The sequence below is a fragment of the Pelophylax lessonae genome (assembly GCF_965119305.1).
Source record: "Pelophylax lessonae genome assembly, chromosome: 10".
NCBI lineage: Eukaryota > Metazoa > Chordata > Amphibia > Anura > Ranidae > Pelophylax > Pelophylax lessonae.
The window spans coordinates 11,393,995-11,411,807 of NC_138777.1; the positions used below are offsets into that span (position 1 = coordinate 11,393,995).

At 44.8% G+C, this 17,813-nt stretch overlaps 1 protein-coding gene across 4 annotated transcripts in view; it reads right to left on the minus strand.

Moving 5' to 3' along the window:
* NAV2 (neuron navigator 2) overlaps positions 1 to 17,813 on the minus strand; it is a 713,755-nt gene that overhangs the window by 154,051 nt on the left and 541,891 nt on the right. For all 4 annotated transcript variants that reach the window (XM_082270274.1, XM_082270271.1, XM_082270272.1 and 1 more), the window contains one exon: positions 2,474 to 3,500. In XM_082270274.1, coding sequence (XP_082126400.1) covers positions 2,474 to 3,500 — 1,027 coding nt within the window. The remainder of the gene's footprint in view (positions 1 to 2,473; positions 3,501 to 17,813) is intronic.

Here is a 17,813-nt window from a genome sequence, read left to right on the forward strand (position 1 = left end):
TCACTGCGGCAGGGTCATTCATCATACTGGTTATAATCAATAATAAAAATAATCTCTGATCACCCCTCCAGAGTAGTACACGGTCACTATGGTGACACTGAACTACTCTGATCAAAGGATGTAAAAAAAAATAAATTCTAAAAAGAGATTAAAAAATAAATAAATAATAATAAAAAATAAATAAAAAAGGAATTTTTTTATTTTTTTTACATGCTTTCACCAGTCAGTATGATGACTGCATGCCTCTTACTAAATACCTTGGACTGTCTACTTTACAAAAAGGGGACATTTGGGGGAGGGGGGGGGGGGTATTTGTACTGTCCTTGTATTTTAGGATTAGGATTGGTCAATTTTTTTTATATCCCATAGTTTGTAGATGCTATAACTTTCACACAAACAAAAAAAATATACACTTATTGGGTTTTTTATTTTACCAAAGACATGTAGCAGAATGCATTTTGGCCTAAAGTTGTGAAAAAATTGGATATATATATATATATATATATATATATATATATATATATATATATATATATATATATATTTTATATATAATAAATATATTATATTTATATATAATATATTTTATTAATAATAATAATAATAGTAATAATAATTTTATTGAATATGTTTTATAACAGAAAATAGAATATATATATATATATATATATATATATATATATATATATATATATATATATATATATTTTTTTTTTTTTTTTTTTATTTAAAAAAACTTACGGTCTTTTGTTTATATAGCAATAAAAAATTGAAAAAACCCAGAGGTGATCAAATACCACCAAAAGAAAGCTCTATTTTTGTGAAAAAATTATGTAAATTTATTTTGGGTACAGTGTTGCATGACTGAGTAATTTCCAGTTAAAGTAGAGCAGTGTTGATTAGCAAAAAATGACCTGGTCATGAAGGGTTAAAAAAACCTTCTGGTTAAAAAAGCTTTTAAATAAGCCCTCACTGACCTCTGTAGCTGCTGCCACTGTGGACAAATTCATCCTTAAATAAGAAGATATGTCCACACATTAACCCACATGCCAGTGTTACTTCCCCATCGCTAATACTCCCCACATATATTTACTACTAAATCAAAGTCTAAATGTTTTGTTTTTTACTGCAAATCTCAGGCTCAATCCCCTTTTGGTGTGGCCGATGGGTGTGAATTCTCTCCTGGCCAACAATGCGGTTGATTTACTAAAACTAGAGAGTGCAAAATCTGGTGCAGCTCAGCATAGAAACCAATCAGCTTCCAGGTTTTATTGTCAAAGCTTAAAAGTTAGAAGCTGATTGGCTACCATGCACAGCTGCACCGGATTTTAAACTCTCCAGTTTTAGTAAATAGAACCCAATGCCTTACAGCTCTAGACTGCGGTGGGATGACGCTGTCCTTTGAGATTTAGAATCGTTGTCTGTCACACACTAGGTGGAGCTTTGTGGTCACGTGACCACATTGAAAAAAACTTAAAAAAAAAAAGTTGTTTAGACTGCTATTACAAAATGCATGCGTTTGCATGTTCATCAACAAATAACCAACAACAGTGTAGACTTTCCTTCTACTTTAGCACTTTCACTTCTGCAGCTCAGCTTACTCTGCTCCCCCTTTCAGCAGTGACTTGAGGCACAGGGCAGGTGTGCAGGGGGGGAGCAGAATGGTGAGTCCCAACTTAAATGCTTTGCCTTTCTTGTGAATTCTAAGCATAATTTGCTCCACAGTGCCTGCTGCTACAGAGATCAGTGAAGGTTTGCTTTAAAACGTATTTGCTGCTTGTTAAGCCCATGGGGGGTGGGGCTTTACTAAAATTGAAGCATGCAACTCTGCATAGAAACCAATCAGCTTCCAGGTTTTATTGTCAAAGCCTAATTGAACAACTTAAATGCTTTGCTTTTCTTGTGAATTTTGAGCATAATTTGTTCCACAGTGCCTGCAGCTACAGAGATCAGTGAAGGTTTGTTTTAAAACGTATTTGCTGTTTGTTAAGCCCATGGGGGGTGGGGCTTTACTAAAATTAAAGCATGCAACTCTGCATGGAAACCAATCAGCTTCCCGATTTTATTGTCAAAGCATAATTGAACAACTTAAATGCTTTGCTTTTCTTGTGAATTCTGAGCATAATTTGCTCCACAGTGCCTGCAGCTACAGAGATCAGTGAAGGTTTGCCATTAAACGTATTTGCTGCTTGTTAAGCCCATGGGGGGTGGGGCTTTACTAAAATTGAAGCATGCAACTCTGCATGGAAACCAATTAGCTTCCAGGTTTTATTGTCAAAGCCCAATTGAACAAGCTGAAGTTAGAAGCTGATTGGCTACCATGCACAGCTGCACCAGCTTTTGAGTGCTCCGGTTTTAGTAAATCTCCCCCTATCTCTATATATGAATGTCTATGGCCGGTTCACATTTCAACTTTACGGCAAGGCCTGAGCACAAAGCTGCATTAATTATGTTCTCACACCACACAAGTTACCTGTACATGAAAGGTGCGACGGTGGCCGTGTTCGGGTGATTATACTGCTGTTGAGGTTGAGGTAGCTGGACACTGACTGTGTTACTTCCGGTCGTCTGTGTATTCCCACCGGGCCCATTAGCAGGCTGGGCTCCTCCTGTGCTGGCCACCCCCTTCCCCTCAGAGGAGGCCAAACTTGACGTAGAGCTTGAATTCCTATTGTCAAGCTTCTGAAGAGACAGCCCAGAACTGGTCTTCCCACTCCGGCTCCTCTCCCCATCCTTGGCAGAGACTGGGGGGGCACTTGAGGACTTCCCTGGGGTGGCAGTTTTACTCCCTGGTTTTGGTATTCCACTGTGAGAGGCGGCAGAGCCCTCCTTTTTGCCCCCTTTGGGGATGAAGCTGGCAATCTTAGAGGATTTTTTTGGCATGTCGGCGGAAGCCGGGGCAGGTTCCTCTTTTGCTTCTTCTTTGACCTCCGGCTTTTCTGTAACGGAAATCCTCTTGGCGACCTCTTTGTTCTTATCTTTTTCTTTCTGTTTGTCCTTTTCTTTCTCGCTGCCTTTTGGAGAACTTTTCTTATTTGTCAGGGCCCGGCCAAGCGTCCTTTGAGCGATGCCCTTGAGCGCTATCTTGGGGCTGTTCGAGGATGGGCTTGTGCTGTTGGTATTTCTTACGGCGCTCTCCATTTCCTCTGCCTCCTCGAAGCTCGGGAGGGTGTCGAGTCTTTCAAAGCTGGTATCCCGAGAGCCCTCTAGACTTGTTTTAGAACCCCCCTTGCTATTGAACAGTTTTAACTTCTCCAGCATAGATTTCTGATTGTTGGGAGTGGGTTTGGGGGGTTCTTGAGGTTGTTTAGCACTGTCCGGCATGGGCTGCTTGACGGACAGAATGGAAGACGTGTTGGTGTGCTTTGCGCTAAGGGATTTGCTCCTCCAAGGTTTATTTGCAGAGTTGGGTTGGGGTATGGCTGAGTTGTTAGCGGAAAGCGTTGACAATCCATTTTCATTCATTCCTGTCTGCTGTGAAACAGCGCTCTCCACCGGCTCTGCAAGACACAAAATATATTATTGGACATTGCTTTAAGAGTACCGGTCATACGTTGCTAAATATCTGTATAGAGCAGGCTTTCCCAACACAGAGGAACCCCTAGAATATCTTGCTGGTCTCAGGGAACCCTTGCTAAAAATGACTTCATCCACAACTCACTATACATTAGTGTGATGGTCAGTAAGAAGAATGATCAATACAAAGGAAATACAATAAGACACGTGGCCACTCACTAAAACTAGAGGAAAGGCGGTTTAACCTTAAAATACGTAAGGGGTTCTTCACTGTAAGAGCTGTAAGGATGTGGAATTCTCTTCCACAAGCAGTGGTATCAGCAGGGAGCATTGATAGTTTCAAAAAACTATTAGATGGGCACCTTAAAGACCACAACATACAGGGGTATACAATGTACAACATACAGGGGTATACAATGTACAACATACAGGGGTATACAATGTACAACATACAGGGGTATACAATGTACAACATACAGGGGTATACAATGTACGGTTAACAGTAGACACACACACACATCATAGGTTGAACTGGATGTACTGATGTCTTTTTTCAACCTCACTAACTATGTAACCCAGGGGTAATCAAAGGGTTAAATGTGAGCCTAGGGGGTGCTTTCTAACTGTGAGGGGGATAGGCTTGTGATATCAACACAGAGACCTGTGATCCTAAATAGGAGGAAGACAGGAGCTCTGTGTTGATAGCAGAGAGAACAACGGTCTGCTGTGTTTACAACGGCAGACCGCTGTTCTCTCTCCACGGGGAGCGATCGCCCCGTGAATCAGCTTTCCCTGCTGGCAAACAGGGGCGAGCGCGTCCCCAGGATCGCTCCCGCGGGTCGCTGTACAGGTACTGCGACTGGCGCAGCCAAGCCAGCCTGCCACAATATATCTGCGGCGTGCGGTCGGTAAGCAGTTAAACGTCTCAGTGTACATGGACAGATAAGATAACATAGAGGAGAGTTCAGGGGCTGCTGAAAAAAAAAAAAAAAAAAACACGCACAACTGCTCCTAAACGTCCGTTTATCAGCACCAATGTACATGAGGCCTAAGCCAAGGCCTGGGTAGGTTTGGCCATGCCCATCTCTTTATGACCCTTCACACTCAAGTTAACATGTGGGTGATCAAATGAACTTCCTAGGAAATTAGTAACCGCTTGTACTGCAGAGATCAGTTACTAAACATTAATGGAAAGGTGACCACATCAGCCTCTGTGGAAGATACAGAACTGCCTAATGACAAGAAAAGTCATCTACAGGTAAATTAGTAACTATTTCACATATTTCCTGAGCTAAGTGATAAAGCTGCAGAGATGTGCGGTCTGAGACCCCCGGCTGTTACGGGACGGAGTCCCAGAAATGACTAGTGCCTGGATTGTACAGATGGCAATGGTGGTGCTGGGTGTTCCCCACCTCGCCCTCCCAAATACTGTCCATTGGGTTTCTAGAGTTAGAGTTTCAATTAATTGAATTTTCCTGAAAAGAGTTTAAAGCGGAGTTTCGCCTCCCCCTCCAAAAAATTAAAAGTCAGCAGCTACACATACTGAAGCTGCTGACTTTTAGGGCTCTTTCACACAGTCCGCTCCGTCAGCGGACTCCGTTTATCTCCGCTGATCCCCCGCTGAGCAGGAGAATGACAGCTGTTCTCCACACTGTGTGCGGAGACACGGCTGTCAGAGCCCCATACATCTCTATGGGGAAATCGGATGGGAACGGACCGTCAGTCCGTTCTCATCCGATCCGCTGGAGGGATGGAAAATAGGGCTTCCATCCGTCCAGATTTGACGGATCGGATGTCAGCGGACATGTCTCCGCTGACATCCGATGCCCCATAGGGATGGAAAATAGGGTTTCCTTTCCGTCCAGATTTGACGGATCGGATTGGATGTCAGCAGACATGTCTCCGCTGACATCGGATGCCCCATAGGGATGCATGGGGGGACCGTTCAGATCCGCCCCAAAAAAACTGACAGGCGGATCTGAACGGAAAGGGGCCTTAATATTAGGACACTTACCTGTCCTGGAGCCCAGCGATGTCGGCACCGCAGCCAATGGAAACATCGGCTGTCGGGTGCTGCCGCCCGCATTGCCGGTAAGGGAACCCGGCCTTGTAGCTTCACGGGCGGGTCCCTACTGCGCATGCAGAGGAAGGAGGCAGCAGACAGAAATGATACTTAAGCCCCATACACACGCAACGATTGTTGGCCGTGAATTTTCGGCCAACGTCCGATCGGCCAATTATCGGCTTGTTAGTATGATGCTTCCGACAACCGACTGCGACTTTTCGGAAGAACAAAATCTGGTGTGCAGGCTATAACATTTTTGTTGGCCGTCAACAGAACGGCCGATTTTCCATCAGTCAGTACAGAGTTCGGCAGACAAAAATCAGATGAGCAAGACTGGGCATGCTCAGAGAAGAAAAAACACACGGAAAGTAAACCAGCACATGACATCACTTCTGCAGTTGGTTGTTGTTGGCCGAAAAAATTAGTGTGCAGTCTAGAGCACATTTCAACCAACACAACAACACTGGACAAAAGACAGCCGATCGGTCGGCCGATAATCGTTGCGACTGAGACAAGTACACACTATAGAGGGGTATGCTTTGTTCATATTTCATGACACTTTAAATAGCATGTTACCGCTTTAACATCAATACAGCTTGCTAGATTTTAGATTACCAAAAATAGCTACCAGACAACCATCCCTCTTTCACACAGGTGAATCACCTGAGGTGTTATAATGAAGGGAAGAATGATTCTCTCTCTGGATTCTTCCAGGAAATGTAATACGAGGGTTCCATCTCTGCCTGGTAACCCAACTCCACTTCTGTGCCTGAATGAAGTGACAACGTGCGTTTTACCACTCATCGACTCCGCCAGAGCAGCCAGTAACAGTGATAATGACCATGTAAGTGACTCCACACCAAACCATTGTGCAAACATTTTACTACAAGCCGAGGAATCGCCTGGAACAGACATAACGCTACATAACGGGGGTTTAAAATAAATCAGTCACATCTGCTTTTCCTTCACTTCTTCCTCCCCCTGACTGCAAACATTTGTTGTGTCTTGAAATGGGTCCAGGAAAAAAACCATACCGCAAATCGGAATCACGTTTACGTGCAATAACCGAACAATGATATAAGAGGGGAACCTAAATCCCTGAATGTTCCTCAATAAAACACAGGCTTCTGTGGAGAGTATCAGGGGGAGGAAAAGGAGAGATAAAAGGGGGGGGGGGGCAGCTCTAAGGATTTCATACTCAACTTTTATCTTCTATCAGCTGCTTAATATCTCCTAAGTGCACTTGGCCAGGAACCAGCTAGAAAAACTTTTCACTGAAAGGGCAATTCTATTCCCGACAGATAACTGAGAAACTCATACAGAGATTGGCCCATCTGACACAATGGGGGCTGATTTACTAAAACTGGAGAGTCCAAAATCTGGTGCAGCTGTGCATGGTAACCAATCAGCTTCTAACTAGCTTGTTCAATTAAAGTCAGCAGCTACACACACTGTACACATACTGTAGCCGCTGACTTTTAATATTAGGACACTTACCTGTCCTGGAGTCCAGCGATGTCGGCACCGCAGCCGATGTTTCCATCAGCTGTCGGGTGCTGCCACCGCCATTGCCGGTAAGGGAAACCGGCAGTGAAGCCTTGCGGCTTAACGGGCGGGTCCTACTGCGCATTCGCGAAGCTCCCTGCGTATTCGGATTGGCTCGGCAACAGGGGAAGGAGGAGGGGGCCAAACCTCCGAGGGACGGCACCGTCTCCTGGAAGTGGGGAATGGTACCTGTCAAAAACAGGTACCCGTTCCCCCCTCCCCCCTGAAAGGTGCCAAATGTGGCACCGGAAGGGGGGGGGAAGCAAATGAGCGGAAGTTCCACTTTTGGGTGGAACTCCGCTTTAAGCTTTGACAATAAAACCTGGAAGCTGATTGGTTTCTGTGCAGAGCTGCACCAGATTTAGTAATATGTACCTGGCACTCAGCTTACAGGAGCACGCCCAATACAAACCTGATGTCAAATTTCAGCTGGAATGTGTCAATTCAGTTTTGAAGGAATATATAAATGGATCTACTGTATCCTAAGGAATGTCCTGTTTAACCCCTTGGCGCCGGGGTTTATGATCATGTGACTGCCGTGATTGGCTTTCACAGCGATCACATGATCGGAAAGCTTTCTGTTAGCCGTCGGTACTGTGCTGGAAGCGCCCTCTCAGCACAGCTTGTTTTGCAATCTTGCATGCAAATATGCTGCCGCTTAGCGCCATGGCACACCCGCCGAAAGGCCACATATTTGCATGCTGTAGGTACCAAGAGGTTAAAAAAACATATTTTCTATAAGTTCACATTTTTGTAAAGAAAGACTCCAGGATGAGCAAATATTGTCTGAAAAGTCATGTGTATTCTTCCCGAATCTCGGTGATCTTTGTGTATTTCTTCCAGATCTGTGCAGTAATCCAGTGTGAGACTTTTCCTTCCTGTAATAAAGACCGATCACTGCTGCTCGCTCTCCTTGTGCAGGGTGACTGGTCCTGTCTCCACCTCCTACTTTAGTTTTCTGCAGTGGGTGGGGCCTGCTGGGCCTCCGTTCTGTGTTCTGCAGTGGGTGGGGCCTGCTGGGCCTCCGTTCTGTGTGTTTTACCGATGTTCAGCAGGTGCCAGAGGACATCCAGTGCCCGGCACCTGTAGATCAGTTTCTGCTTTAACAGCAGAAGCAGCCCGCCGGCGACATCTGTAGGTAGAAGTGCAGAATCACACACATATATATATATATATATATATGTGTGATCTTGCACAGGAAGGCCGCCCTGTAGCAGGATATCTGCTATAGGGTGGTCCGGAAATGGTTAATAAGCTGTCCTTTGGGCTCCAGTTTGTGACTTTCCTCAACCCTCCCTTCACCAGAGATCCAAATGCAGCACTAACTTTGTAGCAACTCACAAAGTGAGAGGCTGCAGCAAGAGCTGATCTGTGTCAGGCTGGGTTCACACTTATGCAAACTGGATGCAGGTTTCCCCGCATCCAATTCACATAACAGGAGATTGTGACCGACTTTCAATATAGCCAGTTTACACACCTTCGGGGGGGGGCACATAGCGGATTGCACAGGAGTCCTGTGCGTCTTTGGCTCTATTTTCGGCCCAAATTCAGTCAAAAATGCAGGCCCAATTCATCCCTGAAATGGAAAACAAAGATGCACTGGACCCCCTGCTGCGAGCTGCGGTCAAATTCGGTGTGAACCCAGCCTTAGATATTTGAGGCAGGAACTTCACAGACACCAATTTAAGGCATTGCCAGGGAGAGTACTGTGACCCAGGGCCATCTTTAATATTGATTGGACCCTGGGCAAATATTTTCTTGGGCCCTCCCAAAACCACTTATTAACTATTTGCAGGCAGTGTGGGCTAAAGGGGCAACTGCTTTGGGCCCCACAACAATGACTGGACCCAGGGCAGCTGCCCCTTTTGCCCTGTTTTAAAGACGGCCCTGCTGTGATCTCTATGAGAGGTAATAAATACACTGACACAGGGCCGGCCCTACCATGGGTCCTGTTGGGTCCATTGGACCCAGGCAGCACTTGGAGAGGGGCAGAAAATTGACTCCCACACAGGAGTGACACAGGAGTGACAGGAGGACAGACATTGGGTGTTTGGTGGACCAGTCCAATGGAGAGTTATGGAAGAAGATAACAGTATATATAATATATCCTAAATGCAGGGGCGTAACTACAGGGGTTGCAGGGGTCACAATTGCAACCGGGCCCCATGCTCCAGGGGGCCTGTGCAGGGGGCCCCAAGATGCCAGAAAGGGGGCCCACTGCAGAACCCAAGATGCCAGAAAGGGGGCCCACTGCAGAACTTGTGAAAGGGTCCCGCTGCAGAACAGTAATAAAGGGCCCCGCAATGAGAGTAAAGGGCCCCAGGATCAGTGGGAAGGGCCCTGGCCAGGGGTCTGGGGGGCCCTTCATGGTTTCTTGCACCGGGGCCCTAAAGGTTCTGGGGTTCTGGTTTTGTCTCTGTCTAAATGTTATATTTATATAAAGGATATGGGGGCCTTTGTTGGGTGTGATTTTTTTTTTGGGGGGGAGGGGGGTAGCATTTAATTCTTGGTCCCAGGCAGCACATTGTCTTGGGCCAGCCCTGTACTGACACATTACTTAGCATGCTGCACTTAGCATAAAAAACAATCTGATACTCAATAGAAGTCCTTCACGCTTTTTCCAAATATTTTATATTTTGTATAACACATATATATATATATATATATATATATATATATATATATATATATATATATATATATATATATATATATATATATATATAATCTTACTTGCTGTATAAACAGAGTTATATGGATGCTTCCTAAAAAAAATGGCTTTATCAAATACAACATTTACAAAAGATAAATACAGCAAATACAACATAAATAATTACAACAGATACAATGTATTAATATTATAACAAACTGTCAAATGCTGGAAGCAAACCGCTACAGTAACAAACATTTGCACTCCTCACTGGATACACAGCGGCGAGTTCATACAATCTCTTCTGTGTCATGCGGCGGAGGAGGAGATCGAGGATCAGCGTTGTATCCACAGCTGGAGTGAATTTAGTTTTGTATAGAACTTATAAACGGCCCATATCCTCTCCTTTCAGTCTGGATTACAGCTGGTCACTGCTAGCTACTGTATGCCTGGCTATACATCCCCAATTATTCAGATGGCCCCTCCCTTTATTTTAGGAAACTGTCATCAATATATTGCTAATTCCTTCTCTACACTGGTAGAAAATCATTTATTATTTAAGGTAATAAAAAAGTTTCCTTTTAAAAAAATAAATAAATAAAATAATAAACATGTTGTACTTACTTGCTCTATGTCAGGGGTCGCCAAACTACGGCCCTCCATCTGTTGCAGGACTACACATCCCATAAGGCATTGTAAATCTCTGACATTCACAGACATGACTAGGCATGATGGGAATTGTAGTTCCTGAACAGCTGGAGGGCCATAGTTTGGACACCCTTGCTCTATGTAATGGTTTTGCACAGAGCAGCCCCGATCCTCCTCTTTTCGGGTTCCCTGTTGGCACTCCTTCCCCCCACTGAGTGCCCCCATGGAAAGCTCCTTTCTATGGGGGTGCTCATGCAGGCGCGCTTCCTAACCGTCCTATTGACACAGAGCGGGGCTTGCCCCCTCTTGCCCCTCCCAATAGGATTTGATTGACAGGAGCAGGAGCCAATGGCTCACTCATGGACTGCCCTCTAGTGTCCATTGAGCAGAAGATGCATGCTGGAACTTGTAGTTTCTCAAAAGCTAAAACAGAATGCAATGGATAAAGATATCTGATAAGAAAGTGGTGCTAGTCCAAACTGAATTGCAGTCACTAGGCTTAATAAAGATTATGGGCTAGCGCTGAGGATTACAATTACTCTGATAACACAGTATAGTAGGCTGCTGCTGGTATAAAAGGTGATGTACCTTTAAGACGTGTGTAGTGAAAAAGTATACCTGCGCTGCTTACAAGGCAAACTAATAAATAAATCTCAATAAATATTGTGTATAAATACTCTATATAAAGTGCTAGTGCTCAACTTAAAATACACAATTCCTATGTATAAATATCAATCAATATACATAAATATACATAAATACATATATTATACTCATAAAGATAATAATAATAATAATAATAATAAATGTGAATAAAATCCTTCAATTAAACACGTGCTCAAATTGTGACAGTCTTTGTGCAAAACATAAGTCCAAAGGCTTTTGATAAGGCTCTGTGTGCGGAGCGAAACGCGTCAAGCCGTTCGTCCGAGTACGTACTACGCCCGACTGCATCCACCTTCCGACATACGGGGACACGGGGAGTGAGTACAGCCCTTTTGTTTGGCAACCCGTGGGATGATTTCTAGGCGTTTGAACCTTTGCCATATTGTAAGTGTATCTTGTATTGTGTGCATCGAATAAAGTGGTTACATACTTCACGATGCCAGCATCTCTTTCTTTTTTGAGCAATACCTGGATGGTGTGATCTACTATAAAGTTGTTGAGTTGATGGTCCAATAAGGCTTGTCCTATCTAAGGATACTCTGAAAGCGGTGTATTATCTGTCTTCTGGTGAGTAGGGGTCCAGGAGGGGAGCACCTACTCGTGCACAGAGAGCACCGGCACTTGTTATATGAGCACGCAGCACTTTGGACTTATGTTTTGCACAAAGACTGTCACAATTTGAGCACGTGTTTAATTGAAGGATTTTATTCACATTTATTATTATTATTATTATCTTTACGAGTATAATATATGTATTTATGTATATTTATGTATATTGATTGATATTTATACATAGGAATTGTGTATTTTAAGTTGAGCACTAGCACTTAATATAGAGTATTTATACACAATATTTATTGAGATTTATTTATTAGTTTGCCTTGTAAGCAGCGCAGGTATACTTTTTCACTACACAAGTCACTAGGCTTAGTTCACAAAGATAACACACCAGGACCTCGATCTTCAAAAAAAGCGGCCCATAGGTTTTAAAAAATTACAGTCGCAATGGTTAAAAATAGGGTTCTGTGCGTTCATTGGAGGACACAACTCTATACATTCTTTGGTGGACACAGCTCTGTGTTCATTGGAAGCTGTAGCTCCATGCATTCATTGGTGGATGCTTCTCTATGCGTTCATTGGAGGACACAACTCTATGCATCAATGGTGGATGCAGCTCTATGTGTCCATTGGTGGACAAATCCCTATGTGTTCATTTGGTGGATGCAGCTTTATGCATCCATTGGAAGCAGCTCTATGCATCATTAGAGGACGTAGTTCTGTGTGTCCATTGGAGGACGGAGCTTTATGCGTCATTGGAGGACGTAGTTCTGTGTGTCCATTGGAGGACGGAGCTTTATGCGTCATTGGAGGACGCAGCTCTGTGTGTTCATTGCAGGACGGAGCTCTAAGGGTCATTGGAGGACGCAGTTCTGTGTGTTCTTTAGGGGACGTAGCTCTATGCGTCATTGGAGGATGCAGCTCTTTGTGTTCATTGGGGGACGCAGCTCTGTATCTCCATTGGGGGACACAGCTCTGTATCTCCATTGGGGGACGAAGCTCTGTGTCTCCATTGGGGGACGAAGCTCTGTGTCTCCATTGGGGGACGAAGCTCTGTGTCTCCATTGGGGGACGAAGCTCAGTGTCTCTATTGGGGGGCGAAACTCTGGGTGTCCAATAGAGGACGCAGCTCTGGGTGTCCATTGGAGGATGCAGCTCTGTGTCTCCATTGGGGGACGCAGCTCTGTGTCTCCATTGGGGGACCTGGCTCTGTGTCTCCATTGGGGGACCTGGCTCTGTGTCTCCATTGGGGGACCTGGCTCTGTGTCTCCATTGGGGGACCCGGCTCTGTGTCTCCATTGGGGGACCCGGCTCTGTGTCTCCATTGGGGAACGCAGCTCTGTGTGTCCATTGGAGGATGCAGCTCTGTGTCTCCATTGGGGGACGCAGCTCTGTGTCTCCATTGGGGGACCCGGCTCTGTGTGTCCATTGGGGGACCCAGCTCTGTGTGTCCATTGGAAGACCCAGCTCTGTGTGTCCATTTGGGGGCGCAGCTCTGTGTGTCCATTGGGGGCGCAGCTCTGTGTGTCCATTGGGGAATGCAGCTCTGTGTGTTCATTGGAGGACGCAGCTCTGGGTGTCCATAGGGGGATGCAGCTCTGGGTGTCCATTGGAGGACGCAGCTCTGGGTGTCCATTGGAGGATGCAGTTGTGTGTTGATTAGAGGACAGAGTTCTATGCGTCATTGGAGGACGCAGCTCTTTATTTTTATTTGAGGACGGAGTTCTGTGTGTTCATTGGACGATGCAGCTCTGTGTGCCCATTGGGGGACGCAGCTCTGGGTGTCCATTGGGGGACGCAGCTCTGGGTGTCCATTGGGGGACGCAGCTCTGGGTGTCCATTGGGGGACGCAGCTCTGGGTGTCCATTGGAGGATTCAGCTCTGTGTGTTCATTGGACGATGCAGCTCTATGCATTTATGGGTAGGACACAGCTCCTGCTCAAGATCATCATCTACTGCAGGTGGCAATATACCCAGTAGGTGAAGATCTAAAGCAGGAACTGTGTCCTCTAATGAAAAAATAAATACATAAATAAAGAAAAATCCTTATCCTTAATCTAGCTTTGTAAATTGAGCCTAATGAAAGTCTGCGTTGCAATAATTTGAAGCCCAGTCACATAGGGTTGCCATGCACACTACAATCTGACTGTACAATCTCCTTTAAATGTAACAAAACGATGTTATATGAGGACACACCTAAACAAAATATTCAATGTATACATTACATTGTTGTTGGATCTGAGGAAAATTGTACTATTAGATTGTATAGTGTATGGTCAGTTCTTGCAGCATTTATACTGTCTAATATCTTCTCTCATTATCAAGTGTAGCTGCTGATGTACAGTACATGGCACACGTTAAACCTGCACAGACATGCATTACAGCCAGATACAAATTGCCGGAGAACAGAGAGAGCTTTGCAGTTGCTGTGACCTGACCCTAAAAAGAGAGAATGTTTCAGCATGGGATAGTTTACGTTCAGCAATGGATCCCTCATATACACAATTCATATAGAGAAGTATAGAGAAGAGTGAATAATGGTGAAGTTTGTTACTCACCTTCTCTGCTCCCAGCCCCATAGTACCGGCTCCACGCTGCCTGGATTTATTACTACAAAGTCTTCTGTGAGATGTACTAATCTCTCCACCCTCCACCAGACTCTCTGCCAGCCGCCTCTCCACCCCCCTCCCATCCATACAAATCCCCGTCCCCTCTACAGCTCTCCACCTCACTGACCTCTCATTTATATGTCATACTGCCGGACAGGAGACTAATCCATTCATATAAGTCTCTGCACCTGAGGAGCTTACACTCTAATGTCCCCCCACAGTCACACACTATTATTAGTATACATTAATATAGCTCTGACATATACCGTAGTGCTGTACAGAGATCACTGAGCCAGTCACATCAGTCTCTGTACCTGAGGAGCTTACACTCTAATGTCCCCCCTCAGTCACACACTATTATACATTTATATAGCTCTGACATATACCGCAGTGCTGTACAGAGATCACTGAGCCAGTCACATCAGTCTCTGTACCAGAGGAGCTTACACTCTAATGTCCCCCAACAGTCACACACTAATATTATTATACATTTATATAGCTCTGACATATACTGTAGTGCTGTACAGAGATCACTGAGCCAGTCACATCAGTCTCTGTACCTGAGGAGCTTATACTCTAATGTCCCCCCACCAGAGGAGCTTACACTTTAATATCTCCCCACATTCACACTCTACTATTATACACTTTTTTATATCTCTGACATAAACTGCAGTGCTGTACAGAGAACACTGAGCCAGTCACATCAGTCTCTGAACCAGAAGAGCTTACACACTAATGTCCACCCCCCCCCCCCCGACAGTCACATATTATTATTATACATTTATATAGCTCTGACATATACCGCAGTGCTGTACAGAGAGCACTGAGCCAGTCACATCAGTCTCTGTACCTGAGGAGCTTACACTCTAATGTCCTCCCACAGTCACACACTACTATTGTTATATACTTTTTTATAGCTCTGACATATACCACACTGCTGTACAGAGAACACAGACAGTCACATCACTTTCTGTACCAGAGGAGCTTGCACACTGATGTCACATCCCCCACAGTCACACACTGAGCAAGTCACATCAGTCTCTGTATCAGAAGAGCTTACATTCTAATGTCCCCCCCCCCCCCCCCGACAGTCACACACTACTATTATTATTATACATTTATATAGCTCTGACATATACCGCAGTGCTGAACAAAGAACACTGAACCAGCCACATCAGTCTCTGTACCTGAGGAGCTTACACTCTAATGTCCCATCCCCCACAGTCACACACTATTATTATTATACATTTATATAGCTCTGACATATACAGCAGTGCTGTACAGAGATCACTGAGCCAATCATATCAGTCTCTGTACCAGAGGAGCTTACACTCCAATGTCACATCCCCCACAGTCACACACTGAGCCAGTCACATCACTCTCTGTACCAGAAGAGCTTACACTCTAATTCCCCTCCCCCCCCCCCCGACAGTCACACACTACTATTATTATTATACATTTATATAGCTCTGACATATACCGCAGTGCTGAACAAAGAACACTGACCCAGTCACATCAGTCTCTGTACCAGAGGAGCTTCCCCTCTAATGTCCCCCCCCCCCCCAGTCACACACTACTATTGTTATACACTTTTTTATAGCCCTGAAATATACCGCACTGCTGTACAGAGAACACTGAGACAGTCACATCAGTTTTTGCACCAGAGGAGCTTACACTCTAATGTCCCATCCCCCCCCCCCAAACAGTCACAGACTATTATCATGATACATTTATATAGCTCTGACATATACCGCAATGCTGTACAGAGAACACCTGAGCCAGTCACATCACTTTCTGTACCAGAGGAGCTTACACTCTAACATCACATCCCCCACAGTCACACACTGAGCCAGTCACATCACTCTCTGTACCAGAGGAGCTTACACTCTAATGTCCCATCCCCCACAGTCACATCAGTTTTTGCAAGAAAGGGAAAAGCGGGAAGCGCCACAAGCGTAGTATTAGTGTAAATAGTTTATAGCAAATGACATAACACTCACAGGATAGAAGTTAAAAACAGCTCATCTGGTTCCACGCTGGTTCCGATCAATTCCTGGTGGCCACAGAACGTGCTACGGACCCGTCCCCACCTGAGCAGCTTGTGGATGCAGTTTGAAAGACGCCAGGAGACCAGAGTGACACTATTTATTTACCAGATGAGCTGTTTTTAACTTCTATCCTGTGAGAGTGTTATGTAATTTTCTATTAAACCATTTACACTAATACTACACTCAGGTGGCGCTTCCTGCTTTTCCCCTTCTTGCTTCATCCCACAGAGCCGGCTTTCTCTGAGGATTGCTGCCACCATTATGTTATATTAGAGATATACACTTTTTTATATGGACTTTATACTTAAGTTGCATTACTTATGGACGATTTTAAATGTGCCTTATTATTTACGGATGCACTGTCTTTGCACCAGTAGTTATTGTAATTTTTTTTCTCACATCAGTTTTTGCACCAGAGGAGCTGACAATCCAATGTCCCCACCATGGTCACATACAAGTACATAAGAGACCATTTTGAAGAAATCAGATTAAAGTGGAACTGCAGGCAAAACCTTCTTTGTAGACACAGCAGGAAAAGGTTTCTTTTTTTGTTATCGGTCCCCCCATTAGGGAAGCTCCCCCTCATCTCTTTTCCCTGTAAGGGGAATCTATAGGAAACCACACATATACAGGGGGGTAATACAAACTCCATGCTAACGGGAATTACACGCAGAATCCAATCGCTGGCTGTGAGAAAACAAACTTCTTTATGCGATTAGCTGCACTTTAGTACAGGGCCGTTATAAATATCAAATAAAGATGTTATTGTATTTATATTGTACGCTCTTTAGTCTGCACCGGAGGGCAAATAATTGTGTATTTCTGAGATTGAGATATAATTGTGCGCTACCCTTAAAAACAAAACTGTGATAAAAATTAAAAGATAGCTGCTGCTAGAGATCGACCGATTATCGGCGAAGCCGATATATCGGGGGCCGATATGCACTTTCCCGGATATATCGGAATTGGCCCCGGAGGTTACCGATATTGCCGATATTTCAGGAAAGTGCTGTACAGGAGTGATCCCTGCAGCTAGAGGCATCACCCCGGTACCGGCGTCCATAGCCAACGGTCGGCTGTCTTGTAATGACACCTGATGCATCTGAGAAGCCGCTCGGCTGTCATTATAAGGAGCGGGAGTGGACGTCCCCCCTCCCCCCCTCCCGCAGCTCGCCTGGTCTTCCGTCCCATCGGGAGACCCAGGCATCCTACCTGCACGGCCGCTGAAGAGAAGACCCAATCAAAGCCACATTCGGCTCTGATCGGGTCTCCATGTAAAAAACCCGGAAGTGATGTCATGACTTCCCTTCCGGGGAACTCGGCAGCAAATTTAAAAAAATGCGAGCATTCAAAACAGCCAAACTTGGCGTTTTGAATGCTTTTAAGTGCAGAGGAGGGGTTTGGGGTCTTTTGGACCCCTAGATCCCTCCACAAGAGTACCTGTGAAAAAAAAAAATTTTTTTTTAAATATCCGAAAATATCGGCCAATACCGATATCCGATGACCGA